Source organism: Oxyura jamaicensis, chromosome 19, assembly GCF_011077185.1.
Source record: "Oxyura jamaicensis isolate SHBP4307 breed ruddy duck chromosome 19, BPBGC_Ojam_1.0, whole genome shotgun sequence".
NCBI lineage: Eukaryota > Metazoa > Chordata > Aves > Anseriformes > Anatidae > Oxyura > Oxyura jamaicensis.
This window is the reverse complement of record NC_048911.1, coordinates 548,920-576,503: the sequence shown is the minus strand read 5'-3', so window position 1 is coordinate 576,503 and position 27,584 is coordinate 548,920. Positions and strand designations below refer to the sequence as shown.

The 27,584-nt window shown below is 45.1% G+C and overlaps 1 protein-coding gene across 8 annotated transcripts in view; it reads left to right on the top strand.

Annotated features, from left to right (window-relative positions):
* TSPOAP1 (TSPO associated protein 1) overlaps positions 1-26,663 on the top strand; it is a 69,662-nt gene extending 42,999 nt beyond the window's left edge. For 2 of the 8 annotated variants that reach the window (XM_035343135.1, XM_035343137.1), the window contains 15 exons: positions 43-858; positions 1,386-1,537; positions 2,356-2,949; positions 4,842-5,144; positions 5,468-5,647; positions 9,093-10,217; positions 10,809-10,935; positions 11,088-11,239; positions 11,423-11,591; positions 14,065-14,136; positions 14,513-14,551; positions 15,336-15,439; positions 17,214-17,285; positions 18,468-18,596; positions 25,290-26,663. In XM_035343135.1, coding sequence (XP_035199026.1) covers positions 43-858; positions 1,386-1,537; positions 2,356-2,949; positions 4,842-5,144; positions 5,468-5,647; positions 9,093-10,217; positions 10,809-10,935; positions 11,088-11,239; positions 11,423-11,591; positions 14,065-14,136; positions 14,513-14,551; positions 15,336-15,439; positions 17,214-17,285; positions 18,468-18,596; positions 25,290-25,505 — 4,250 coding nt within the window. In that variant the 3' untranslated portion in view covers positions 25,506-26,663. Of the gene's footprint in view, positions 1-42; positions 859-1,385; positions 1,538-2,355; positions 2,950-4,841; positions 5,145-5,467; positions 5,648-9,092; positions 10,218-10,808; positions 10,936-11,087; positions 11,240-11,422; positions 11,592-14,064; positions 14,137-14,512; positions 14,552-15,335; positions 15,440-17,213; positions 17,286-18,467; positions 18,597-22,122; positions 22,185-25,289 lie in introns of all 8 variants that reach the window. The other 6 variants (XM_035343141.1, XM_035343136.1, XM_035343143.1 and 3 more) reach the window with 6 other exon arrangements.
* The last annotated feature ends 921 nt before the right edge of the window (positions 26,664-27,584 follow it).

The window sequence follows — 27,584 nt, the reverse complement described above, 5'->3', positions numbered from 1 at the left end:
ACGGTAGGTGCAGTGGTAACAGGTTTCCTGTTTTTTGTTTAGGGGAGCTGATGGATGGCCGGCGAGGGCTAGTCCCCTCCAATTTTGTTGAGCGAATTTCAGATGATGACCTCATGACGTTTCTGCCTTCGGAGCTGAATGATCTCACCCATAGTTCATACCAGGAGAAAAGTTTTGTCAGTGCAAGCACCAGCAGTGGAGATAAGAGTGATTTCTCCATTGAAGAGAGTAGCATCAGTCCGTTGGTCAGTAGAGCAGAAGGAGACCAGGAGGAAGCTGTTAGTCACACAGCAGTGCCTTACCCAAGAAAACTGACTTTGATCAAGCAGCTTGCCAGAAGCATAGTTGTAGGCTGGGAACCACCACTTTTGCCAGCTGGCTGCCCAAACATACAAAGCTACAATATCTATGTGGATGAAGAGCTACGTCAAAATGTGAAGAGTGGCTTTCAGACCAAAGCAGTGATTGAAAAGCTGGATTTAAAGACGAAGGCTTACCGTGTGTCTGTACAGAGCGTGACAGAGCAAGGCAGTTCTGATAAACTGCGATGCACTTTCTTTGTGGGGCAAGATTTTTGTTTGGCACCGACTATGCTGAAAGTCAGAAGCGTCACTGCCACGTCAGCAGAAGTCACATGGCTTCCCTGCAACAGCAATTATAACCACGCAGTGTATCTCAATGGGGAGGAATGTGACATAACAAAACCAGGGGTCTACTGGTATGCTTTCCGTAACCTGCAGCCAAGCACTCAGTATGTTGCCAAGCTGGAAGCCCGGCCCTTGAAAACTCCTTGGGAAGAGGTCCCAGAGGGGCAGGAGCAGAACTCAGCTGTGATACACTTCACTACCCCACTAGCAGGTATCAGAGCAGTCATGCCCATTGCCACTGTGCAGGAAGTGCTTGGGGCAGAGAGCTTTGTCAGTACTTTGCTGTGAAACCTTGGAGTAAAGGGAAGCAAGGTTTATTAGGATCTGAGGTGTGAGATGCTGTACTGTTTCGTCTTAATGTTTTGTTCTTCTTTTATTTTAAGAATTTATTACTTCTGTTTTCATTTGCTCTGAGAAGACATCCCCTTTGCTGATTTCAGCAGCATGCCTCTTGGGACATGGACAATCTGTTTTGCTGTGACCTGCACTTACCTTGCTCTAAGGGTTGCTGTATCTTGGCCTCAGCTACTTTTGCAAAGTTTTGTTTTCTGTGCATTATCATTTTCACAGAACAAGAGCACCTTATTTGCTCTGGTTTTGTCTTGCACTTCACAAGACTTGGGGTTCTGCAGTGACAAGCCTGGTGTGAGAGTTTTCTTTTTGACACAAACAGGGGTTTAATTTAGTGTTATGCTGTAGTGAGGTAAGCAAGAAAAAAGTCTGTTTGTTTTCTCAAAGGTACACCTGATGCTCCTCTGGATGTCCAGGTAGAAGCTGGTCCTTCGCCAGGTATCCTAGTTATCAGCTGGTTACCTGTTACTATTGATGCTGAAGGATCTTCCAATGGAGTTCGAGTCACTGGTTACGCTGTGTACGCGGACGGACAGAAGGTATGGAGCTGATACTGTGCAAGGCAGATGCTTGTGCAGGTGGGTGGCTGGAGGCTGGTGCAGGGCCAACGGGGCAGCCTCAGAGCCTCAAGACATCAAAAGCAGCCACTGACTGTACAAGTCAGGCATGTGATGAGTGTTAATGTCACTGTGATGCTCCTATGGCCTGGACAGGACTGAGAGGTACTTTGTGTATTCATGAGAAGTGGAGAAAAAGGAAGACGAGAACATGCTCTAAAAAGGGAGGAAACGTTTTTGTTTGTTTGTTTCCTACAGGGAAGGGACTTTTCTGATTAATACCTCATTAGCATGGTGCACAGGGGCCAACTTTGCTGCAGGTTAGTAACTTAGGGCAGATCCAGATTTGTGGGATCCCAAGTGGGGACCCAGTAACTGCAGAATGGTTAAAATGCTTTGCAGTGGCATCAGCAGGGAGTTTCATCATTCCTCATAAGGGTGCTTAGCTTGTTAATTTGATTCCAATCTCTTCAGAACATAGTAACGGTTCCTTTCTGTTGACTGTCTCTCATGTATGTTTTTTATCCCAGCATTACAGTGTCTTCCTTTTGCTATGTTTGCGGTGTGCCCACCAGAAACATGCATGGGGTAGAGGCATAATGGTGCTGCCTCATCATGGTGCTGCAAATAAACCCCACTAAAGTTAATAACTCATCTTTGCTATTGATGTTATACCCAAAAGCTGTGACTTTCTCTTTACTGTTAGGGGACACTTGTTAACTTTGGGTTCAGGAACTACCATTCCCAGAAAGGCTGAACTGTGCACAATAAATAACTGCTTCCTGGTTCTTTGCTTGCAGGCAATAGAAGTTACTTCTCCAACAGCTGGGAGCATTCTTGTGGACTTGTCCCAGCTTCAGATGTTCCAGGTGTGCCAGGAAGTTTCTGTGAGAACAATGTCTCTGTACGGAGAGTCAGTAGATTCAGTTCCAGCCCAGATTTCCTCAGTCTTGCTGAGAACATCTCGTCACTCTTCACATTCAGATTCTGCTGTTTCTACTACTTTTACCTCTAGACTGACCTGCGGAGACCCCAGGGGCTCTCTGTCTGCACGCAGCCCACCCACGCACCAGACAGTGGCGCTCCTGCTTCGACAAAAAGTTTCCACTGATCTCTCAGATGCCAAATTGACTGATCTTTCTTCCAGCCACGATGGCTCAGCACGATCTCTGCCAGAGAAAGCCTCCTCACCACTGCACCTCTACTCTCCCAGTGCTTCCTTGGTGCACACCATAGGCACTTTCCCAGAGGGATCAGGCGATGCACAGGACAAGAAATGCCTGACTGTGCCTCCTCAGCAAGCTGGCAGCACAGCGCTCCCTGGTGAGGGCACAGAGCCTGGACCTTCAAAGGAAGCAGAATTGAAAGGCTCAGACAAATGGACAGAGGTGAAGGTAAGCTTAATGTCTCATGCCTCGTGTGCTGGGAAGGAGAATGAATCATTTTGGGTAATGGAATGATATGCTGCTGTTTGTTTTTTTCCTGTTGTGATGCACTGTTTTCTTTGGCCATCGTCCAGTGGTTGGCAAACCAGGAAACAGCATTGGCTGCTGTTGTGTACCTGCAAGAGCAGAAGAACCTCACTACTTGATTGCATGTATGCAACCAGAGCATGACTAGAGTTAGGAAAGCAAGAACTCCTTGGGACTGGATGGTGAAAAGGATGTTCCTATAGTTTTTGATGTCAGTGTTAGTCAGGCATTGCTGTTTTCTTTGACTTGCAAGAATCTTCTTCAGTTGGGTGGACTTGTGCAAGGCAGAGTAGGCCCTGTAGCAAGAAGGGGCACTGCCCAGTGAGGTAGCAGTGTCATAGAATCACAGAATGACTGGGGTTGGAAGGGACCTCCGAAGATCATCTAATCCAACCCTTCTGCCAAGCAGGGTTACCTGGAGCACATTGCACAGGATGGCATCCAGGTGGGTTTTGAATATCTCCAGAGAAGGAGACTCCACAACCTCTCTGGGCAATCTGTTCCAATGCTCTGTCACCCCCCCCCCCCCCCCAGTAAAGAAGTGCCCTCTCAGAAGCCAGAGCTCCTGTGCTTCAGTTTGTGCCTGTTGTCTCTCGTCCTGTCATGAGACCGGCTCCATCCTCTTGACATCCTCCCCTCAGATATTTATACACATTGATGAAGTCTCCCCTCAGTCTCCTGTTTTCCAGGCTAAACAGATCCAGCTCTTTCAGCCTGTCGTTGTGCAACAGGCACTCCAGTCCTCTAATCATCTTTGTAGCCCTCCTCTGAACTTGCTCTGGTAGTTCTATGTCCCTCTGGTACTGGGATGCTCAGTACAAACTGTCTGTCTTTGCACAGCTGTCAACAAAAAGAAGCAGGGCAGAAGGAGTCTAGCTGTCAGATTAAATATGAGATCCAGACCTGCATAGCTTTTGGCTAAACTCAGGGGGCATTAGAAACTACGTGCTGCAGTGTCTAAATCTCCTTTGGAGTCTGATCCTGTAAATATTTGCTAAGTGTTTCTGGTACATAAGGACAAAAGTGTACTTTGTTGCAAAATGCAGTGGAGAGAGACTGACTTTTTTAGATAAACAGCAAAGGAGATGGCTGATGCCTGATTTACCCTACTTGTTCCTGTCTGTGCAGTTGTACTCTCTGTTTGTATTCTTCACGAAAACCCGTTGTCTTCACAGCACTTACCAGCTCCAGGAACTGCTGGGATAGTGTCCTCACTTCCAGCTCAAGCTAACCTGCAAGCTAGTGCTCAGGATGTTCCTCTGGAACAGCAGAATGGGAAATGGCCTGGTTGTATAGGTTGGGCTCATCTTGTTCTTGCTGCTCTAAAACTATTTGTTGATATGCTTCTGTGGCCTGTATGTGACATGAGGTGGCTGGACTTGCAAAGGTGCAAAGCACAGTGCTGTAGTGGAAGGGCCCAGCTTCAGGTAACTCTAAGGAGGAGTTTGTTCCAGGACAGGCTGGCCTTCCATGCTACAAGATCGACTGCCAAAATCTTCACGCACCGATAACACAGAACACATGGTATTTCAGACAGAGCAGTGGGGTTAACAGTCCCCTTTTCGTTCACAAGTATTGAATGACATTTCCCCCAGGTTTCTTTTTGCTCCCTGCCAAGAAGGGGCTGTGTGGGGGGTGCAACAGACTGGTGTCATTCACCTCAGAACTGCTGGCAAGGAGGCCAAGGCTGAACTTCTCAAATTGTCCTTTGCAGAAGAGTAGAAACAGAGCATGCACTGGAGGGGCACAGGAAGGTCCTGCAGACGATACTGTTATCCTGGTGATGCCTTTTTTTTTCTTGGTTTGTTTCCCAGATGGAACAATCTGTAACCAAAGCGCCTGAGCTAGAGACCCCATCTAACAGTAGCCTGAAGATAGGTATGGAGACCTGCCATACATGCTCTGTGGAAGGGCCACTAAAAAGTCCCAGTACTGAAAGAGAGAGAGAGACAAAGGAGAAGCACTTGAGCCCAGAGCCTGTGCCCGCCCCAGGCAAGGCTGACGGGACAGAGAGCACCTCCCGAGATGCAGCCACAGGTGGGAACAGCTGCCAGGAGTTCCTGAGGTTGTCCCCTGGCAAGGAGGTGATGAAAGAAATGTCCAGAGTGAAAAGAGAGGTTTGTTTTGTACCTTGGTCAAATTTCTGCCTATGGAGGGGGATATAGATTGTATTTGATATCCTTTTTTTTCTTTCTTTTACAGTCTTAAGCTGTACCATTCTTTGCATGCTATAAAATGTCTGTCAGTTTTGTGTGTTCATGCACATGTTTGTGTGTGCATGTGCCAATTGCTGCACTGGGTGCTGTCCAATTTATTTCCTACCACACTTTAACTGCATGTGTATGAGAGAAAAAAAGTAAAATGTTACTTTATTGCTGAAGTAGAGAGGGTGCCTGAGAGGATTGAAGAAATTGAAGAAATCTGTTTTGTTTTTCCACAGCAAGAAGAAAAACTGTCTGAAATAGGAAGACGACAGCTCACCCTTTTTGCTGAGCACAACCGTAGTTCGGACCTTTCAGATATTTTGGAAGAAGAGGAAGAAGATGAACTGTCTTCAGAAGCTCTGGAAGAGAAGAATTGGGATTCAAGAGAGCCCTGTTACAGGGAAAATGGGGAAAAGGTAACCCGTAGCAGAGTGATGCTTGTGGGGAGCGCCAGTGCAGCCATCCCATGTCATCAGCTCCCAGGAAGGTGCCAGTCTGGGCCCAGCACTCTCAGTAGTGCTTGACCAAGTTCCTGCATGCTCTGCTTTTACTCCCAGCATTGTCTTTAAGCTGCTAAAATGCAAGTTCTTTGTGAGAGGGGAGGGTGTTTATATGTAATAAATGTGCCCGGGGTTTAATTAGTTGGAAAATCACACTATGTAATGTGAACTTTAGAGGGTGAAAAATCAATTATATTGATCAGGTTCTTAAAGTAGATGGAAACAGCACAAAGGAGTCTGTAAAGTCCACCCACCTATAGATTCTGTACCAATCCACCATTCCTCCAAAGGGAAAATGGTCATGTAATATTTTGGCCTTAGTCCTGCACACACTCCTGAACATGAATCGTGTCGTGCAGATGATTTTGTTTAAACCTTGGTGTTCCCTGAGTGGAAGGATTGCTTGTGGGAGCAGTGCAATGGTTTTGCAATTCAGATGTTACAAGTGAGAAAATACTGCTTAAGTTGAATTATGAGCAATAATGTTTATTCATGTTACAAGTTCAAACAGTTAAAGCTGGCTGGAGTGTTACAATGCATCTGCATCAGGAAATATGCTTAAAACTGCATGACTGGAAAGGGATATGTAATCATACAAATTATGACAGTTGAAATGAATGGACATGAGGGAAGGTATTAAGGCTGGATGAGTGAGAAATCAGAAAGATTTGCAGGAATTGTGATCTGCCTGTATTGCAAGAAACACCCTCATTTCTTTCATGAGATCAAAGAACAGTTGTAGTTCACTGGTGCTGAATTGTGTGGCGTATAGCTTGCAGCACAGATGGGATGGATCTGCTGAGCATTAAATAGCAGCAGAAACTGCAATGAATCTGGAGTAAATCTGCTGCTGCTTTTTCCCCTTTTGAAGGGGGTTCTGCTTTGATGGGGAGGCTGGACCTGCAGGGCAGTGTGTCAGGAGCCCAAGGAGAGCCTGGTGGCTGGAGATGTGGGCTCCCTGGGAAGAACATGTTGAAAGGCTCTAGATTGTGCTAGAAAAAAACAAACAAACCAACAAAGTGATCAAAACAGTTAAACAGTTTCCCTGGAAGGAGAAAAAGGGAAAATGAGAACAGTTAGAAACACCATTACTAGTCACCTTTTCCTGGACATTTTATTAGCGTGAAAGTGGTTTTGTTGTTGTTGTTGTTGTTGTTTTTGTTTTGTTTTGTGTGTGTGTGTGTGTTTTTTTCTTTTCCCTGACAAAGAACTACTAAAAACCCATGTACACTCTGATGGGTTGAGCAAACTGGTGCTTCTTGACCTGGTAAAGTGATTGTTTTCTGTTCTGGCAATGCAGAGTTGATGGCATGAGTGTGACAAGATGCTGAATGGGTAGGGGGCATCAGGGGGAAGGAAGATTTAGGGCACAGAGCTCACTACACTGCTTTATAAAGTAGAGGAAGATGATGGCTGAAGTTGGGCCAAGCCTCAGCAGGCCTATTTTTTAGGCTTCTGCGTATTTAGTAATGTTCTGGGTTGGTTCAGGTCTCCTCAGCTGACTAAGGATTTGTGAGATAAAATAATGGAAGGGTTCTGATTTTAGAAAGTGTAATCTCAGTTATGTTGCTTAACTTTCTTCATGATTATTAATGGACTACAAGGTCCCAGACAATTCTCATGTTACAGAATTTCATTATCCTACTTCTTTCAAATATGAAGCAGTATTTCTTTTCTTCAAGATTTGTATTTTCTGAGTCCCTGGATTCCTTTTGTCTTGATATAGAAGCTCACACTTGCATAGCTGCAGCTTCAGCTTGCTAGAGACCATTTATTATATTAAAACTCAAAAGCAAAGGCCCCAGTTCTGTAAATGTCTTACTAGACTGTTTTTTATGGTTGCATTTATAAATTGGCATGTTACTAATTTGTGCTAACAAAGTAGGGCCTTGAGTGCTTGTCCTATGGAGAGTTTTAGGAAGCTGAGCTTGTTTGGTCTGGCAAAGAGGCGGCTAAAATGAGGTCTAGTAGCTGCTTGCAGCTATTTGAAGGATGATTACAAGGAGGAGAGCCCAAGTCTTCTGGTGGGTGGCAAATAATAAAGAAACAGGCAACAGCCATGCGCTACAGTTAGGCTCATGTTGGACATTAAAATACAGAACTCTTTCCTAGGAAAGTGATGCAGCCTTGGAATGGATCTCGTGGGTCAGAGGTGCAGGAGCTCCATTCTTTGTTGTTTTCCAGCCTCGGCTAAGCAAAACACTGCTTTAGTGTTTGCAACAGTCCTGCTTGCAAGTAGGAGATTGAACTAGACACCTCTGGAGGTCCCTTCTAACCCATTCTAAATATGACTGAAGAACAGCTTTTGCTTGGAAAAAGTTACAGAGGTTGAAGTGGTCAATAGGCAGCTTACAACTGCCTTTTCACCCTATCGTGGTTCAGTTTTTAATTATCTCTGCATGGGCAGGCTTGTGGCTGTAGCTTAAAACATCAGTAGTTACATGTGCTTTGTTAAGTACTTATAAATGTTTTTAGAATGTCCTGATGAAAATTATCAGGGAAGTTGGACCAGAGGCCTCCAGACATATCTTCTAAGCTAAATTATTCTATGTTTCCAGGATTCTACCTTTTTTTATTTTACTATAAATGTGGTAAAAGGCAAAACATAAGTTGGTCCAAAACAAGTTTTAAAATTCAGTGTTTTTCCAAAAGTTTTATGTGACCTGGTAGGCTCTTTGCGAGTGAGAGAAGTATGCGTGACCTCATTGAGATAAAGGACTTTCGTTTATATTCATGGCAATGCTGCATTAACCTGGATTTACAGGCAATTAACTACTGTAGAGCTGGACCTTGACAGATGAGAGGAAGGTTTTGGGGAAGGTGCTTTATAGCAGAAACATCTTCAAGTTTTCCTGCTATACAGAGTCACTTCCTTATGTTCCAGTGTGAGGAGAGAGAGATGAGGGAGGCCTCTGCGTCCTTGTGTGGGCACAGGCTGTGAGACTGGTCCCTGTGGAGGGAGGAAGCTCCAACGTGCAGTGAGCAACTATGGAGGATCTGTGTTGCTCCTGGCCCATCATCCCAGACTGGGAATGCTGGAGCTGTGGGGAGTCCAGCAGGCAGGATAGAGGGTATTGCAGACAGCTGTCTGTGCAGAGGCAGAGCCTGGGAGGGAGCTCATCCATGCATTGGCCTTTCTCACTTTCTGCTGCATTGCTAGTTCATCTGATTGTCTGTGCCAGAAGACCCATTGCTGTTGTTTGCTTCCTACCCTTGCTTCTCCGCAGACCACAGTCGCTGCTTCATACCGCTGTGCTGGGAGGGAATCCACTGTAACTCTGTCTCTCTTTTTAATGCGTATTTCCTCTCTTTTTTTCCTTTGCTTGTCCTGGCTGTTGCTTTTCTCGGGGGCTGGGTACAGATGGATCTTTGTGATACTGACAGCGATGAGGAGATTCTGGAGAGGATACTAGAGCTCCCACTTCAGAAGAACCACAGCAAGAAATTGTTTAGCATCCCTGAAGTGACTGAGGATGAGGATGAAGATGAGGATGAGAAGGGTGTTATGGAGGAAACAGCAAATGCTCAAGACTCCTTGGAAACGCCTACCTACCATGCAGGAAGGACCGAGAAGCCACTCAGCATCCAGGAGCCATTTCTAAAGGCAGATGGTAGTGATTCTTCCCCAGATCTGTCCGCTGAGACCCCACAGGACGAGCGTACTGTTAAGGAGAACAGAGGGGATGCTGACCGTGCGAGCTCTGGGTTTGAGCCTCTGGGCTGGAGTCAGAAAAGGGCAAACTGGAACTGGGGCTACCAGGAGAATGATCCAAAGCCTGGGACTGGGGCAAGCCCCACTCAGAGCAAGAAGAAGGGAAATAATTATCGAGAGAAGATCCGGAGTCAGCCTGAGATGGGTAGGAAGAGACAGAATGATCTCTCAGAGCATTGCAGTCGTCTGCTGGGCAACTGCAGCCAGATGGGAAGTGGATTGTACAGAGCTCCTAGTCTCAGGGAAGAGCTGAACATTGTGAGCAGTGCTGGTGGTAAGGAGGGGTTTGATGTGTACAATCGGGCCAGACAAGGAACCTCACAAAGAAACCACAAGAAAGTGGTTTCAGGGTTTGGAGAACCTGCTTTGGCAGCAGCACACTGCTCCAGCCCCAGGAGCCTGGAAATAGACGTTGAATATGACTCTGAAGACGATCAGGATTCAACCTGTGCATCCCCCCCTGAGAGCAGGCTGTGGCCAGAAAGGTCCCAGAGCTGTGCAGGGGATTGGAGTGATTTCTCCAGTCAATCTGAGGTTGTCCACATGGATGGCAGAAGGGACCTGACCAGAATGGAGATGTTGGAAGAGCAGGACATGGAGTGGGCTGGGTATCCAAACCAGCACCTGCGATTCTTCTGCCAGGAGAAGGAGGCACTGAGGTGTGAGAGCAGCTCTGAGGAGCAGGGCTGGGACCTGGACTGTAAGTCACCTGTCTGGAGAAGGAGGCTCGAACATCCTTGGAAGGGGATACGTAGCACCTCCTTGCACAAAAGGGTTGGGTGACTTTTCCTATTCTGGTTTTGAAGCAGTTTGCAGTGGCGTTAGCTTCCCTTCTGCTTCCCTGGCCTGCCTGTATCTTGCTTTGTTCAGTGTTGTCCAGAGAAAGGACCCTCTGGGATTGTCCAGAAGAATATCTGGGAGATTCTGTAGTTCTGTGCTGCTTCGTGCCTTTTCTTGTATTAGCTGCTTCTGCTTTTCCTGCTGAATGACTGAGTGTCACCGATGCAGTATTCCTTTTCGCACTGGGTCTTCCTACCTACAGCAAGAGGCTGTGGGAATCAAATGAGGATCCCTGGTGAAATAAGCTGATTGGTGAAAGCTTTGTGTAGATGATGACTGTAATGTCATTGCCTTCCTTTGAAATGTCCTTTCCTGCATCCTTGCATCCCCAGTGTCAGGCTGGGTGTCTGCCTGTATTTACTTCTCTTTTCCACCTCCCATAGTATTTTCAGCTCTAGAGTGTCCCTGAAGAGGAATGTTGCATTTGGATGCACTGCGCTTTGTGGAGTGCATTTAGGCTGAGCGCTGTTCACATGAGTTGGAAGGCAGAGGCTGCTACTAACACTCTGGTGGTTCCTGTTGCAGGCGTCTGGTAATAAAGATCCTAGGGGCCAGGAGCTGTCTGGCTCAGCTGCCTGGCAGGTTCCCAGCAGAAGAGGGAACAGGAGCGTAAGAAGAAGTCAAATGCAGAAACCTTTGCTCTCTAGTCCAGGTGAGTGGGGAAGGAGGGGAGAGTCATACAGTAGAATGGAGGGAGGCTGTTGGAAATTGCATGGGGGAGGCTAATAGTATTTTAGCCATGCAGGTCTATGGCAGGGAAATGGTGCTTACGTTCTATCTGGTGTGTCGCCTGACTACTTCCAGGTCCTCCAAGAAGTGCTGCATCAGAAACTGCTGTTAAAGATGATGGCATTAGAATATTTGTGGCCCTCTTTGACTATGATCCTGTTTCTATGTCTCCTAACCCTGATGCAGCAGAAGAGGAGCTCCCATTTAAGGAGGGGCAGATCCTGAAGGTAGGAGCAGATCTTAGTGAACATCTACTCTATGTGGAGCCATCTCTTGTTCCAGGGACAGTGTAAACTTTGGGAAGTGGAGCTTCCTCATCTTGGGAGTTTCCTTAGATTCCCTTCCTCTGTTGTCTTTCCGTCTTGGTCCCTGTAGTGTAAACAGTCCTTGGCCTGTCTTTTACCTTGCAGGTGTGTGGAGACAAGGATGCTGATGGCTTTTACAGGGGTGAATGTTCAGGAAGAGAGGGTTACATTCCATGTAACATGGTATCTGAAGTCCAGGTGGAGAATAATGAAATCAAGAGGCAGCTCCTAAAGCAAGGGTTCCTTCCTGCTGACACGCCAATGGAGAGCATAGGTACTGTATCTCCTTTGTGTGTGCTGTGCTATTGCCCTCACATGTCCTTGCTGAACTGTAGAAAGCTCAGTTGTGCTGTCAGGTTTTGTGGCCAATGCAGCCCACCAAAATGGCTCATCCCCAGGATGTGAACACTTGTTTAGTGGCTACAGCAGTGGCAATCAGGGATGTCTGAGGTCTTGGTTCATACCAGATTCTGGTGCAGCACAGCACTGCCCAGAGATGCATTTGCAGCTGCTTGAGTTGGTCCCGTGCTTGAAGTGTTGTGCTTTTTGAACTCCACGCAGAGTTTGGGGAAGCTGATCCTCACTAGAGGAGGAGGAACAAAATTTTGAAGAGCAGCTGGTTTGTGAACACAGTTTTCACTTTTGTGCTCTCCCTTGTTTTGTGAGTCTGTAACTGAGCCTGTAGGCTCTTAGGTGACAGAATTTGCAATGTGTGAAAGGAGGAAGATGGGCAGAGACTCGTAGTGAATGGTAGGAAGGGTGTGAGACAGCAAGGCAGTCAGGCAAGAGTGTACAACTGGCAGACCTTGGTCCATGGGCTGTTTCTCACTCACTCCCTGAAGTACATGGTTCAGTGGTTTACACACTGCAGAGGCTTTCCTGTTTCTTTCCACTCATGTTCAGAGAGACAAGAGGAACCTTCCATGGGATTTGCAGCCATTACTGCTTGGGCTGGGTTAGACTGCAGTTGGAGGGCTGTGAGCTGCCCTGAGACTGCTGTCAACATACTGTGTCCCACCTGCCTGTCTTTTATCCCCCTGTCTCATCCTGTGCTTGTTTTTGTACTCTCTGCTACCAGTGGCCATTCTTTGACCTTTTCCATTTGTTAAAACGAGAAGAAATTTGTGTTTTGGCCAGCCACCTTTTCCTCACCAGTTCAGTAGGCTGAAACAGCACACATATGGGGTTTTTGGGTGCTTGGGGTGGCAAAGGACGGAGCTGTTCTCACAGGCAGTCGAGGAAAAATGAAAAAGAAGCAATCAAACTTGTTTCTGTTCCCCTGCACTGAGACCTATTGTCCAGCCCTTGAGACTAAGGGTCTAACCAAGCCCAACTGCTAAATGCGGGTCTCTGGAAGGTGAGTCCTCAGGAGCACAGGACTTGGAGGCAGTTGCTTTCACTTTGTGGCTGTGTGCTTTTTGGTAGGTTTGTGTCTGTTGGCCCCTCTCATGTCTATTGGGAGCAGAGGTTTTACTAAGGCTTTTTTCACCCCTGGAACATTCATAATGTTTCTCTTGAATTTATTCCCTGGTACCCAGGGATGATTTGATGCCTGTGGCGGCCTTTGTACCTGTGTGGGTGTACAGAGCTCTCTGTCCCCTCCCCTGTTGCGTCCTCTCAGAATAAAAACCTTAATAGCTCTGAGGCTGCATGAAACATGGTGGATTTGAAGGTTTCCAGAAGAGTGGGGGTAGTGAAAAAGATACATGGGGGTGTGTGCAGAGACGGTAAACCATGTTCCCTTAGGCAGCTGGGCTGTACGTGCCTCTGTTCTCGTGCTGCTGTAAACCCACTTTACAGCCTGGTAATTGAGAGAATGCCTCTAAGGGGTACTTAGAGTCTGGGTACTGCTTCTGCAGGCTCAGCTGGGGACTCCTCTAGGGATGTATGTGCTGGCTTCTCTAGAAATCCTCACTTTTCTGGAACTTCAAGGGACATGTTCAAGCATTGAAGAGCTATACAGGTGCAGTGGATGTGTTTGAACATTTTGTACAATGAAAGGCTGAGGGACTGTGGCTTGTTTAACTAGGAGAAGGCTTGGGGTATGTGAAGAATGATTCCTGGCAGCCCTCTAGCACCTTAAAAGAGGTTAGCAAGCAGGCACAACTGGGCAGTTCATGGTACTGCATGGCTGAAGGAAAAGGGAAAATAATAATCAGTTGAGGGGTTTGACCAAATAAAAGAAGCAGATCTCTCACTATGAGGATAATTAAGCATTGGTCCAGAACTCAAGAGGTGGGGGAATCCCTGTCCTGAGAGTTTTTCAAGACCCAATGAGGCAAAACCTTGAGCAGCCTGGTCCAAATCCAGTATTGACCCTGTTCTGTTCAGAAGTTTTAATAAGAGACATCCCAAGTTCCCTTCCCACTTGTGCTGATGGGATACACCTCACCTGGCATTTTTCAGCTATTAATGGTACAAAGGCTTTATTTTATCTTTGTGGTGCTGCTTCTGAAAGATAAAATGCAGCTAAGTGGCAAAGTCTGTCAGATGTGTACCATGGCATCAATTATGGGCAAAAATACTATGTGGAATTGTGTGTATATCTAGGATGTGGATCATGCCTCATCTTAGTCCACATACAATAAATAGAGATTTGGGCTTTGTGCACAGAAATCAGTGTCTGCTTCCCAGGGGAAGCATGTCATGCCACTCTGTTGCCTGTTCACTCTTCAAGATGCTTTTCACTCTCCATTCACTGTCTGTTTCTCTTGTCTATTTATTTGCTTTTTTGGATTTTTATTAAGGAAATGGCACATTTTCTCCACCTCCACGCCGCCAAACCGTCCCTCCTCCAAAACCCAGACGCTCCAAGAAAGGTCTGTGTCACCCACTGCTTCCTCTTTGGTTTTTGCAATAGGATTACAGACTGCATTGAATTTTTACTACTTGCTTACAGGACCCTCAGATGTTTGTCTCTGTATGGAGTACGCTCTGTAGGAAGTGGAAAGAGATTCCATCCCTGCTGGTGTTAAGTTTTTTTTAACAACAGTGATGTCTTATAGTTTTGGAGTGTGACCTCTGCGTCCTGTTACATCCTTGAGTCATGGTTACTGGCTTAGACTTTGAGTTGCATGAAGAGTTTGCTTCTGTTTTTTGCTGCTGTGGTGTTTGTTCTTTTTATTGTTGTCAGCTATGTGGTGTGGACACTGTTGAAAGACGAATACCCATTGACAAGATGTTTTCTCTCCCCAGCAGAACTGGATAAACAGGAGAAGTACAAGTCTCATCCAGGTAAGAATTGCTCTTTCTTACTGTGAGAAGGAGAATGCAACATTGGCATGATCGTACTACGGACACTAGTTTTGTGGTCATCGGCCAATCCAACATCCTGTATCACAGAATGGTTGAGTTTGGAAGGGACCTTTGGAGTCTACCTAGTCCAAACCCTCTGCCAAGCAGGGTCACGTAGCACTCGTTGCACAGGGTCGCATCCAGGCAGGTTTTGAATATCTCTCTGTGCAACCTGTTCCAGTGCTCTGTCACCCTTACAGCAAAGAAATGTTTCCTCATATTCAGCCGGAACTTCTTGTGTTTCAGTTTGTGCCCATTGCTTCTTGTCCTGTAGCTGTAGTCCTCATTCAGAGCACTGTAAGAGAATGGTCTTCTTTAGGGTCTTGCTGTTTTCTTGGCACTTATTTATTCCTCAGGGTGATTTTTACATGGAGAAAAGAGAAATGCCAATTCAAGACACTGTAAAGAAACTGCTGTCTTGTGTGTTTGTGTTCATTAGTATATAAAATAATAATAATAATAAAAAATCCTGTATATATAGGCAGGATACCAGGATACTACAAGTGGGAGATTTCACCGGTTCTGTGATTGTGAGTTAATGCAGGAGATCAGAAAACTGCTTTACCACATATCTTGGGGTCCTCTAAGACCTCTTGCTCATTCAGTTTCCCCCTTGTATTAATTTTATTCAATTTACTCCCAAGAAGAGTGAGGAGCTGCTGTGATTTGGTATTTTTCCTTTGGCTTCCAGCTCAGCATGTTTTGTTATGTTTTTGTTCTCCAGGACAGCAGCATCAGGACTTTGAAGCTGAACTGCTTACTCCTCGAAGTATGATGGCTGTCTTTGACTATAATCCTAAGGAGAGCTCTCCAAATGCAGATGCAGAGGTAACCAGTAGCTGCTCAGTCCTCTGATACCTTTCTTTTTCCACTCTTTTTTTCTTCTGTCCTGAGACACTTAAGACTTTGGTCAAAACTAAGGTGATTATAGCATGGCAAAATAATGACTAAAACGGTTTGGCTGAAGCCATAATATATAAAGTTTGCCAATACGTTCTCTCATGCATTCTCTAATAACAGCAGCCAGTTATTCTGTGAAGAATATGAAACAACATACCCCTAATAATTTTCAGTATTTGTCTCTGTGAAGCTATTAGAGCATCTTGTGGCCTTGTAGCACCCTGTAAGTGTTTAGACAGGACTAAACAGCCCCTGCTGCTAGCAACTGGTCCAGGGCATCCTGTGGTAAATGGAAATACCTGATTAAGGGTCAGAGTTGATTTCTGATACTTATGGTGAACGTGTCTTTATGGAGCGTGTATTTTGTGTTAGCTACCTGTGTAGGTCTTAGTTCAAGCAAGAACACTTAATTCCAATTTAATGGACCAGTCCTGTAAGCTTGGCTTTTCAAGCAGTCTCTACATACAATCCAAACAGTGATTTTGACGATAAATATGTTTCTGATGGAAAGATTGTAAAGCAAAATACTTTCTGAATTAGAACACGCTCTGTTTCTGTTCCTCTGTAGGAGCATCAGTCTACTCTGTGCAAACATAAACATGGGGTTATATTCAGATTCTTTCCATGTATAGTAAAAAGAATGTATGGCCAAGAGGTGGCACAATACAGGTAATGCTTGACACCCAATCTGTGTGTTTTATGAACAAGAGAGCCTGCTTCTGAGGACAGAGTATTTTGGGGGTAATGAATTATTTTAGGAGAAATACAATAAAAACATGCATCAACCAGCATCTATGTAGGTATTCACACATCTGACCAAAGAATTTTTTTGAGCCCTTGTCAGCCAGGTGCTGTTGACATTGCATTATTAGAGGTGTTCCCCATTCAAACTCACAGAAAATTTGGTCACTTGATTTTCTGGAAAGCTGCAGTTGGTGTTTTTGAACCCGCAGCAAGACCTAATAGGATCAGCTGTGCAGTTCTTTGTGCCAGTGAGTGAAGTTCCCTAGAAGCTGCTTTCTGCTAGGACAAAGTCATTAACTGCTATCAGTAGGAACCTGCAGCCTCAGGAGAGAAATTGAGTACTGGGAACTAAATAAAGAAAATATATCAGAAGTAGGTCTCTTCGAGCCAATGCTTCCATGGTTCTGTGAATTGCATGTAAAGACATGTCTTCAGTGGGACTTGACCATTATGCAGCCTGTTGGAAGACTCCACCTCTTCTATCTTAGAGCAACTGTTTCACTGCAACTGGGGGGATTCCTTCCATTAGAAAAGAATACCTATAGCTTTGGCCTTGGTCTTGTGCTCCAAGGATTACCCTGAGCATTGCATACCGAACAGTCATCCAAGGTAAAGAGGGATTTAGTGTTTATATTAAAAAGGAAAAAAAGGTATTTCTGGTGCTTGTTCAGTTTGTTCTCGGCACCCCTTTCTAGAACAGGTGGTAGGTACCATTTTGAAGTTCTATTAACATTGGTTTATGAGACAAATTTTGCTCTTATCCTACTTTATGAAATGCTTCCTTAACACTGAATTCCACAGTTTCCCAGGTTGGTTGTTCTGTGTTCCATTCCTGCAAGTCTTATCACAATGGCCTCCCTCACTCATGGTGAGATTGTGCAAGCAGTCCACGGCAACCTTGTGAGAAATTCCAGGCAGTGCTCCTCCTGTGACCGTTGTTTCCTTTTCTTCATTGCAGGCTGAACTGACTTTCAGCGCAGGGGACATTATCACTGTGTTTGGGTCCATGGATGATGATGGATTCTATTATGTAAGTATTGGGGTTGGCTGGGTACTTTGGCTACATCTGAAACCCTTGGATTCCATCTAGTGGCAGGAGAGCAAAAATTAGAGAACAAAATATTCTGCTGCTGGAACACATGAACACATGCCTTCTTAGAATAAGCAGATTGTTTCTTGCAGTCCATGTTCCTCCTTTAAACCTAATATTCCAAATGCTTCTGAGTTTTTTCTTGGACTAAATTGACTGCAGGTTTCCCAAAGCCTAAGATGTGTTTACTGCACATACATCAGTTGCATCAGCATCTGCTACAAGCTGATTTGTCACCAATGACTCTGACACATGGTCTTACCCAGGACAGGAGGCTAAAATGGTAATATAAGAATAAAACGTATGCTGATCCCCATCCCGCCACACATCAACATAACAACTTCAACAAGCTGATATCTGTTTAATTTACTGTGGATAGCTGGGGACTGTGCCTGCCAGCAAGCCGTGTGTTAGACACGTTTCTTAGCCCTTGGATCATCCCTCTTTTCCTGCACAGAAAACAGTATGCGTTCATACATCAAAGTTGAGGTTCACAACTAGGTAAAGTCTGGAGTCATCGTTACGAATGCTTTGTTTGACTTCCTTCATGGCGTTGGTCAGACAACATTGCTGGGGTTGTTTTGTCTCACCCCGTCTACCTCTTGTTGAACTAGAGACAAATTTTTGGAAAGACAGCCAAGCTAGGTTTGCAGCTCCAGATGTCAGTGAGCATAGAGACGAGGCCTACAGGGCATTGTACTAGCAGTACTTCATTCTTTAAAAAATTAAATACCAGAACAAATGAAAGGCCTTTAGGAATCCTGTGGTACAATCATGTTCCAGTTGCTTCCAGGTTATTAGTGGAAATTTTTTGAGTTTGTGAAGTGCAAATAGTCTTCATAGTCTACAACTTAGAGGTGTCTGTCCATACTGTTGGAATACATTTGTCATAGCTTGCCATCATCTTTTCTTCCTTTACACTCATGTGGTTTTGCATTTTGAATTGTTCCACAACTAAGCAAGAATGTGAGTTGTGAAACTTACTGAGGATGCTTCCAACATGAATGTGTTCCTGTGCTTCTCTCAGGCCATAGCATAGCCTTCTCGGAATGGGGCTGCTCCTCTATTTATTTTTCCATCATCCAGGAAACCTGATATGGGAACTGAACATTGATCTTTCAGGGAGAGCTGAACAAACAAAGAGGGCTTGTCCCATCTAACTTCTTGGAAGCTGTAACTTCAGATGGAAGCATGGTTGAGGAGCTTCATTCAAAAGATAAAGATGCTTTTCCACTGAGTTCTGAGAGCCAGGTAAGATTGTGAGACTCTGCATAGTACAGACATCCAAGCTGTGACATGGTTGGAGAGTGGGTGTTGCACAGCATGCAGCATCTGTTGGAGTGATTTAAATTATTGCATGTAGCTTGATTCATCCCATGGGAGCTCAGAAGTTTAGAAGGGAGCACCAGGAGCTCTTCTTAAATGCTTAGTATAGTACAAATGAGGCATGAAGCAAGAACATTTTCTGGGACCTCATGCTTCTTATTGTCATGTGAGCAAAGAACATGACGGGTCCCACCATCAAATTCTTCAGATGCACACAAGGGTCAGTGGTGAAATCCTGCTGCAAGCAAAGCAGTTCAGCCAGATCCCCAGACACATGAAATTCCTCATATTTGCTCATATCCGTTCCAAGGAGTTCTGGAGTTATTGACACCGATGTTTTTCCACCCATCCCAAGTTAGATGTATCTTAAATCTGTCCAAGGTGCTTTCAGGAAAAAAATGAAACATAGAGGGAAGGATCAAACAGATCTGAGGAGTGGATCTACAGGCTAAGGCTTTGGGAGCAACCCACCGATACAAGGGGTTCAAAGGGTGGGCTATCCCCCTTGCTTTATGTTTCTGATACTCTTCAAGCAAAAGCTTAAGCAGGAGATTAGGGTCATCTGCCAGATTCAGTCAGTCCTCAGAAGGTGAGGCCAAAAGTGTGACACCTCCCTGGTCACTGCCTGTGCTGTGGCATTCTAGACAGTGGGAGGCAGGGCGTAACACAGCCTCGTCCCAGTTCAAATGGACTTATTCCTCAACCTTCAGTTCTTCTCAGGGAGGTTATTATACAGGCCCATAAAAGTGTGGAAGAGTAGGCCTAGATTGGCTTTGAGGCAATCCTTAAGGAAGTATGAGGTCCTAAATCCTCCTCTGTCAAACTCTTCACTGGTGTCACCCTAGCTTTCCATCTCTCTGCAGTGTCATTTGTCTTATTTTTCATTCTCTGCTCCTCTTTACTCACTTCCCACCTACCTTTCTTCAAATGCTGCCTGGACTTCCACAAGCTTTACCTACAGCCCCCTCTTTTGCCTCCAGGCATTTGAAGCTTTGTTGGTGTAATGTTTCTCCCACAGCCTCCATGTCTTCTTACGAGGGAAAGTGGCAGGACTGCCTCAGAAATAAGATTTGAGGGTAGTTTGCTGGATCATCTTCTAAACCCAGAAGTGGTGTTGGTCCCTTATGCTTGCCTGTTTTTGATACTCAGTCACTTTGATCTCAGCCAACAAGGGCTGGTCCTTGCGGAGCAATCAGAAATTAATGAGCTGTAACTACTAGGGTTTAGCAGCTATGAGGTTACACAGATCTAACTTCCTGTGTGGAAACAAATATTCAGAGTAGATTTTCTTCTCCAGTTCCCCTGTCAGAACAATTGACTCTTCACAAATTATCCATCTATGAGAACAGAGGGTGCCAAAAGAGACTGGAACCAGTACAATTATAGCATACTGAATTCATAGTACAGCTTATTGTGGACCTGACATCCTCTCTGGCACTGATCAGCAAGGGCCTGTATCACGTGTTGGGGGGTCATTATTACATCCCCTGCCTGTGCCTCAGAATTTGTGAAAAAAAAAAAAATATAAATAATAGGAAATTCGGCGAACCTTCAGGGTTCAGAGCGCTGCCATTTGTAAATGGTATTCTATTGAAGAGAGGTAAGAGAGACCAATGAGGCTGATAAACAGAGTGACATACACAATAAATCCATCTGATCCCCTGCTGAGCAGGGAGCACAGGCTGCTCCTCCTTGATGCTTTACAGTTTGCTGCTGCTCCCCTCCCCTCTTCCTTTTCCACTGGGGCTGGGTTCAGCAGGAGTTGACTGTTCACCTGGACACAGCAGTTTGGCCCAGATATCCTTGGATGCTCAAAGCTGTATTTTTTTTTTCTGTGATTCATGACACCCTTTTTAAACAGGAATATCTCTCAAGCATGATAAATCCTCATAATATAGACATATTTGAGGCTTGCCTGGCCTTCAGATCATTTGTGTTTCTATGCCAGAGATCCAACAGAGCTTTTTGTTGCATTTGATCGGACTTTGGGTTTGCAGAGAGGGAAGCTGTTGCTTTCTATCTATCCTGTTGCCAGGATAGATTTGGTAGCTTTGTCATTTGGCCAATCCATGAGCCGCTGTTCCTTGTGAAGTCTGGGAACTTGGAAAATTCAGTTCTTAATGATTAAGCCAATTTTGTATCATTGGGAGTCCACATTAACTGCGGGCATGACTTTCTGTTGTTTGTTTCTGTGTGGCAGCAGACAGTTTCCTGTCCTGCTGCCTTCCTGCTTCACCAGCACACCTGTCCTGGGTGATTCTGGCTTAGCACTCCTATTATGTGCAGTCCTGCTTGTGCTTTGCAGTCCAGCTCCATCTAAACAGCTTCCAAATAGGAAGGGAATGTTTGCCCCCTTGTAAAAGCAGTATATTTATCCTGCTCATAACCAAACTTGTACTCGATAACTACATTTAGTTACATTTAGTGAGTCCTGAGAAGAGACCTGACCCACCGAGTTTTTGGCTGTGTCATATCAATTACAGCATCCAGCCCTGTGCAAAACACTTGATGGGTAAGGCAAGAAGGAACATGTTCTCCTATAGAAAACATGTATTTTAAGGGCCATCCCCAAGCTGTCATAAACTGAGTGATACAGCCAAGCATGAGGCTTTCCAAACTCTGTCATATTCATTCCGCAGAGTTTAGGAACATGCTAGTTACGTGTGTTTTTGGCATGTATATGTAGGCAGAACAGATACAGCTGTTCCTGTTTGAGATGAGATGGGGTGAGCGAACAGGGCTTATGCAAAAAATCACCAAAGACAGAAGATGCATGGCAGCCTCTAGAGAAGTATTGTTTGAATATTCTGGATCACAGCATAGCAAAAGTCTCCCAACAAATTTGCCAGCTTCGTCTTGAGACCTAACACATCAGCGAGCATGCATACTCACCATGGTATTAATATCAGAGCTTTGGATTGTATTAAAGCTAGTTCCAGTCTTAACAGAAGCTTCTCCAGCATGACCACGAGTGATTTTAAATTTGCCTGTAACTTCTTGGATTTAAAGTTTTCATCACGTGTTCTCCCCATTTCCCTTCTCCTTGATGCTACGCCAAAGGCCTGAGAGTAAGGACAATTAACTTTCAAAATGGAACTGGGGAAGGTGAATTATTAGAATTATTTTTGATTAAATCTTAAAATGCTGGCATCTGAAAAAGATGAAGGAGTTTGACTTCCAAAGTAACATTGTTTTGGTATTAGACTGAGCAACAAAAAAATGCAATACAAAGAGGAGTATCCAAGAAGTTATGATCACAAGCTAGGGCGCTGAAGCACTCATATTCACCAGCTATGAGCAGTTTACCTTAATGCTGTGGCTATTGAATGAATATTTTTGCCTCACTAATATGCAATTTCTGTCAAAGACTGTTTGTAAAGCAACTTCAGAAAGTATTCAATTCTAATTGATTTCATGTATTTATTTCTGCCATGGTGGTTCTTTTCTTCAGAGAATGAGGAAGAGAAGAGTCCAGTGATAGATATGAATGATACATAGAGAGAGAGCAACCATGTAAGTTTGTATGAGAAGATCTCTTCAATTTCCCGCCTAGCCTAGCCTATTAAAGGGTCCTGCACTTGCAACTTACTACTGTTCTTGCTTGTAGTTTGACAGGCTGGTTTGGGGCTCTGCTGCCAAGTCCAGCTTCAAATGCTCTGGTGGCAGATCTTTACTTGCCAAGTCAGTTCTGTATTAAAGAGAAGCCACATTCAGCACATGAAGTGCAGTTTAGAACAATTATCTGGTGGTTTTGGGGACCGTGATGGGACTGTAGTAGTACTGGATGTTCAGGTTTAGAAAAGACCTGCTTTGTAATTCAGCCTTGCCATTCTACCACTGTTCAAGCTCATCAGCAACAAGAACCTCATGTAGCCTTTGCAGAATCCTGCTCAGGCTGAGCACCCCCCATGTTCAGTCTGTTTTTTTTTTTCACTTCTTGAAACACCCCCATACACCATCAACTTAAGAAAGCAGCAACACTTAGTCCCTAAAACCAGCCTAGTGTGGATAATTGTTCTGTCTGAAAATGTTGGGGTTGGGGAGTGAGACGCCTGGTCTTGGGTGGCAGTGGGAGGAGATCTGTGGTTTTTCTGGAAAACAATGTTGGAAAGGAAGAAGTTATACAAGTCACTCATACCCGAGAGCATTGAAAAGTGTCCCCTGAAAACTAACATGACTCTTCTATTTATCAACCCCACTAGCTTTATCAGGATCTTCACAGAATCACAGAATGTTTTGGGTTGGAAGGGACTTTAAAGGTCATCTAATTCCAACCTCCCTGTTATGGTCAGGGACACCTCCCACTAGATCAAGTGGCTCAAAGCCCCATCCAACCTGGCCTTGAACACTTCCAGGTATGAGGCATCCACAGCTTGCCATAGCAGTTTTTCCTTTAAGTTTCCCTTAGGGAAGAATCCCTTATTTTTCATGTCATTTGTCTCTGACGAGATGAATCTGTGAACTGGTTCTGTTGCTTTTCTGTCATACAGAGACCTCTGAGAATATCTGCACATGCTTGTATGTGAGTGCCTCTGTGTATAGAAATCTGCCTGGCCATCATGTACCATAGCTGGAAATAAGGACTTGCAGCCACAAAGACTGGAAACTGCTAGTCATTTCCTTTTAACTGTTTGATAATGATATTGATACTGTGCTATCCTTATTACAGTAAATAATGGTGTCATTCATGAATTGGTCTGGGTACCTGCCGCTCGTTTTGCCTGCAGTCTTTCATGCCTAGCTCAACAGGAGAAACTGCATCAGGTTTGTTGGGCCACTTCAGAACTGCCCTAAAACTGTTCCACATTTGCCAGAAAAATGGTTTCCAGCAGTGCATGGGCTCCAAGCCTTTGCTGCTCTGGCTGTGCAGGGACCTGCACATTGCTCCCAGGTCCTCTGGTTCTGCTAAGCCAGACAGACCAAGGTGTGAACTTCGTATGGAAGATTGTTTCACAGCAGCATAACGTTGTTCTATGGGAGGAGTAGAAATCACAGCTACTTTTCACGTTCTTCATCACGGAGGATGTGGGCTGCTGAAACAGCCATGGGATGATAGAGTGGGGCTGCATTTGCTTGTAACTCTAGCAAACTTTAAATAAGCTAACCAACAGCACATGAAGTGCTATAGCTATGGCAGTGATGGTATGTCTGTGCATCTGCTTCATTCTGCTGTGTTTGCCAGGAGCACTATGGGACCAGAGCACATCTACTCCTGCCAGTGAGCTACAAGCAGCTGCAGCTGTGGTTCTGACACATTTCATCTGCAGGGCTCGTCTTTGCTCTTCAGCAATGCTTCCTCCCTGGGTGGGGCATCCTGCTGCCTTTGTTACTAACTCATTTTCCCTGATGGAACTGTGGCTGCTTACAGATCCTTAATGAACATGCACTCAGCTCTCCCTGACTTGGGACCCAAGCAGAGCCAATGTTTCAACCTGCCAAGGGGGCTCTTCCTTGGCACAGCTCTAGCACATGTCATGGGTTCTGGGGACTGATAAGGTAGGATATACAGCTGGGAGCTTAGAAAATTAGTTCTCTGTCAGTCACGTGAAAGCTGTATGGAAGAGAAGGCAATGGGACAAGGACTCTCCTAGGCTTCAGCAACCCCGAACCTGTTCCATGGTGAACTTTGCAACTTTTTGGGAAAGTGTGCCATGCCAGATCAGACGTGGTCACCATCCATACACCAAGGAAGAGGAGATTGTGTAAAGCAGAAGTCTTCTGCCAGAAACTGACCTTACATCAGCATCTTCTGAAGAGAAAGGTGAACCCAGGACCAGGGCACTTTGTGCTCCAAAAGGAGCAGCGTACAGTGAATCACTGGGAGCTGTAGAGCCTGGTTAATATTCTGAAATACTCAGGTTGCTTAGGAACAGTTGCTTTGCGCCACATGATTCAAGACTTCCCTGTGTCCTGCTCCATCACCATGTGTTTTTTTTTTTGTTTGTTTTGTTTTGTTTTGTTTTTTTCCATTATTGGAACCACTGGAGAGAATCAGACACGCTTTGTGACCCTCCTGTGACTAGATCTGATGGATGTGGAGCAGCCTTGCAAGGGTCTAAATTTCTGACTATGACAGAGCACAGTCACTGTTGCAGAAGCCTCCCAGCTTAGCCAGTGTCCTTGAACTTCCGAGGGCTTGCACAGCCCTTGTTCTTACTGGGTTGTTTTTCTTAATGGCCTATCCCAGAGTGTGCTGGGAGCCCGCCAGTCTCCCCTGGCCGCAGGCAGCCAGCAGGCATAATGGGATGCATCGTTACCTTACTGTTCTTGCACTGAGAAGGTGCTTAACATAGTTTCTTCAGCTGTGAAGCAACATCTTTCAAGAGGTCCTCAGTGGAGGCATTTCTGATGTAGCCCAAAGATAAAGCCCAAAGTTAAAGGATTTTGGAATGTCTGAGGTCAGGCAGTGTCTTGATGGGGGTATAAAACACTTTTACTGGAAACTTCCTAACTGACTCTGCAGCTGCACAAAGGAGCTGAGCCTTGCAGGTTGTGGGACAGACTGGTGGGGAGAAGGCAGGGTTCTCTGGCTGAGGTTTGTGTTGGCGTCATGTCCTTCTTTAAGTCTAACTTCTTTTTTTTTTTCTTTTTTTTTTTTTTTTCTCTTTTCCTGCTCAGTTAAATCCAGATGGGTCTGTTGATCAAATCGACTTCTCACCAACTCCTCCTATTGAACCACCTTCCTGCCTTGCCACAGGCGAGCAGTATCCAGAGCAGGCATCGCTGGCCATTCTCAAATGCAGTGATTTACCTGGTCAGAGTAAAAAGAAGAGAGGCTTCTTCTTCAAAGGAAAAAAGCTCTTCAAAAAACTTGGGTCCAGTAAGAAAAACTAACAAAGGATTTATTGTTAGGTGTAGGCTGCCTGTGCAGTCCACGCAGGCACTGAAAATTCAGAAGCCCTCTGCAATAAGCTGTTTAGAGTATTTTCATGGGGGAAAGTTGTATATTGGATAGAGAAAACTCTTCAGTGTGTATGTGAACTGTGGTCTCCGCTAAGAGCCCACTGGCAGTGGCTCTGAACAGTGTCACAGCACTGAGGTGTGTGAGGCCTCAGCTCTAGGATACAGCTACCTCCACAGTAGTGTGTCCTGCTCCATGCAGCCCTCAATGCACCAGTTCCCTGTAAATATTTTAATTTTAAAAATACATTCTGGCTGTAAGTTAGCTAAATGGCTTTTCCCAGCAAAGCCCCAGCCCCTTAGGAAGAGCTCCATTGTAGTACACCCCTTGGTATTTCTCTGGTCCAAAGGAGGTTGTGTCAAGTCCTTCACTTCCTGCAAAGAAAATTTGCACTCTTCTTTTCCTGTGAACCCTCTTTGCTGTCTCTGGGCTGAAAAGTGAGTTATTTGTACTGTAAATATGCAGCTGTGCCTAGGAGCATCCCACACTGCATCAGTCATGTTTCAGCGTGAGGATTCTTTTCCAACCTTAATGATTCTATGATTCCCATGGAGGAAGGAGCGATACCCAGAAGGGGCTCGATACTTCCGCCTGTAGTGTGGGCTGCTGTAAGCTGCTCTTGGCTGGTTCACTTTGACCACACACTGGCTGGGGACTCCGCCTTATTTATTTATTTATTTATTTATTTATTTATTTATTTATTTATTTATTTATTTATTTTGTCCGCCTCTTTCAGTTTTATTTGGCTGTTTCAGTGGGCTGCTCCTCAGTTGGAGCTTGGTTGGAGCGCAGAGCTGGGGATGGAGAGTTCACAGTTATTTTCATATGAGATGTGTTCCTTCAGTTAAGACACATCCCTTCCTAAGCCACGGAGAGTTTTGTACTACTTGGTTTCTATCCTTTTCAGTGTTTCTTTCTTTGCATGTTTCAGTGGGGTACATGTTTTGAGAAAGACAGTTACGTGAGGTATGTGAATGATGCCAGCACAGTGTCCACAAGTGTTGGTGATAAGGTATGTTTTTATTTAATATCAAATTTTATTATAATAAAGTCTATTTTCACAAAAATACATTTTCCTTAAAAAAGCAAAAGATTCATTGTTGCTTATTTGGGGGGGTGGGAGTGTGGGGGAGAATAACACTGGTCATTCACACCTTGAGGATGCGGGAGGAATTTGATATGACAGTGTACCACTATCTTCCTTGATGGACAGTCATAAAGTTGCTTTAGCTATGAATGCTTGCAAGGTTTTCTTAGAATATCTGAAGCAGACATAGGTGATGATGGTCTTCAGCAACCCAGTATCAAGGCCTGCTGGGGCTCTCTTGAGTCCTGAAAGCGTGTTAGACCCCATGTCTGCTCTGCCTTGGAGTTTTCCTCCCCTAACAGTTGGGACACTACCTATAGAGCTACAAGGGATGTAAGCGTGTTAGAGAGTTTCCACAGGAGGGCAACAGAGATAGTGAAAAGCCTAGAGGGCACTGCATAGGAGGAGCAGTTGAGGTGGCTTGGTTTGCTCAGCTTAAAAAAGAGAAGACAGAGGGGTGACCTCATGGTGGCCTACATCTTCCTCACCACGGGGAGCGGAGGGGCAGGCACTGATCTCTCTGGTGTCCAGTGAGAGGACCTGGGGGAACAGCAGGAAGCTGCCTCAGGGCAGGCTCAGACAGGAGCTGTCAGGAAAAGGTTCTTCACCAGGAGGCTTGTCAGGCACTGAAACAGGCTCCTCAGGGAAGCAGTCATGGCACCAAAGCTGCCAGAGGTCCAGAAGCGCTTGCACAAGGCTCTAAGAAATATGGCTTAATTTTCAGGTAGTTCTGTGTGGAGCCAGGAGTTGGATTCAATGATCCTCGTGGGTCCCTTCCAACTTGGGATAATCTGTGATTCTAATCTTGGTAGCTAGTGCTGCCAGAAGTACCCTCCGTGCTGTAACTTATCTTCCACTTACCCTGCCTGAAGGAAGTTAGTTGCTCTTCTAACTGAATTTACCATCTGGAGTTTCCTAAGCAAGT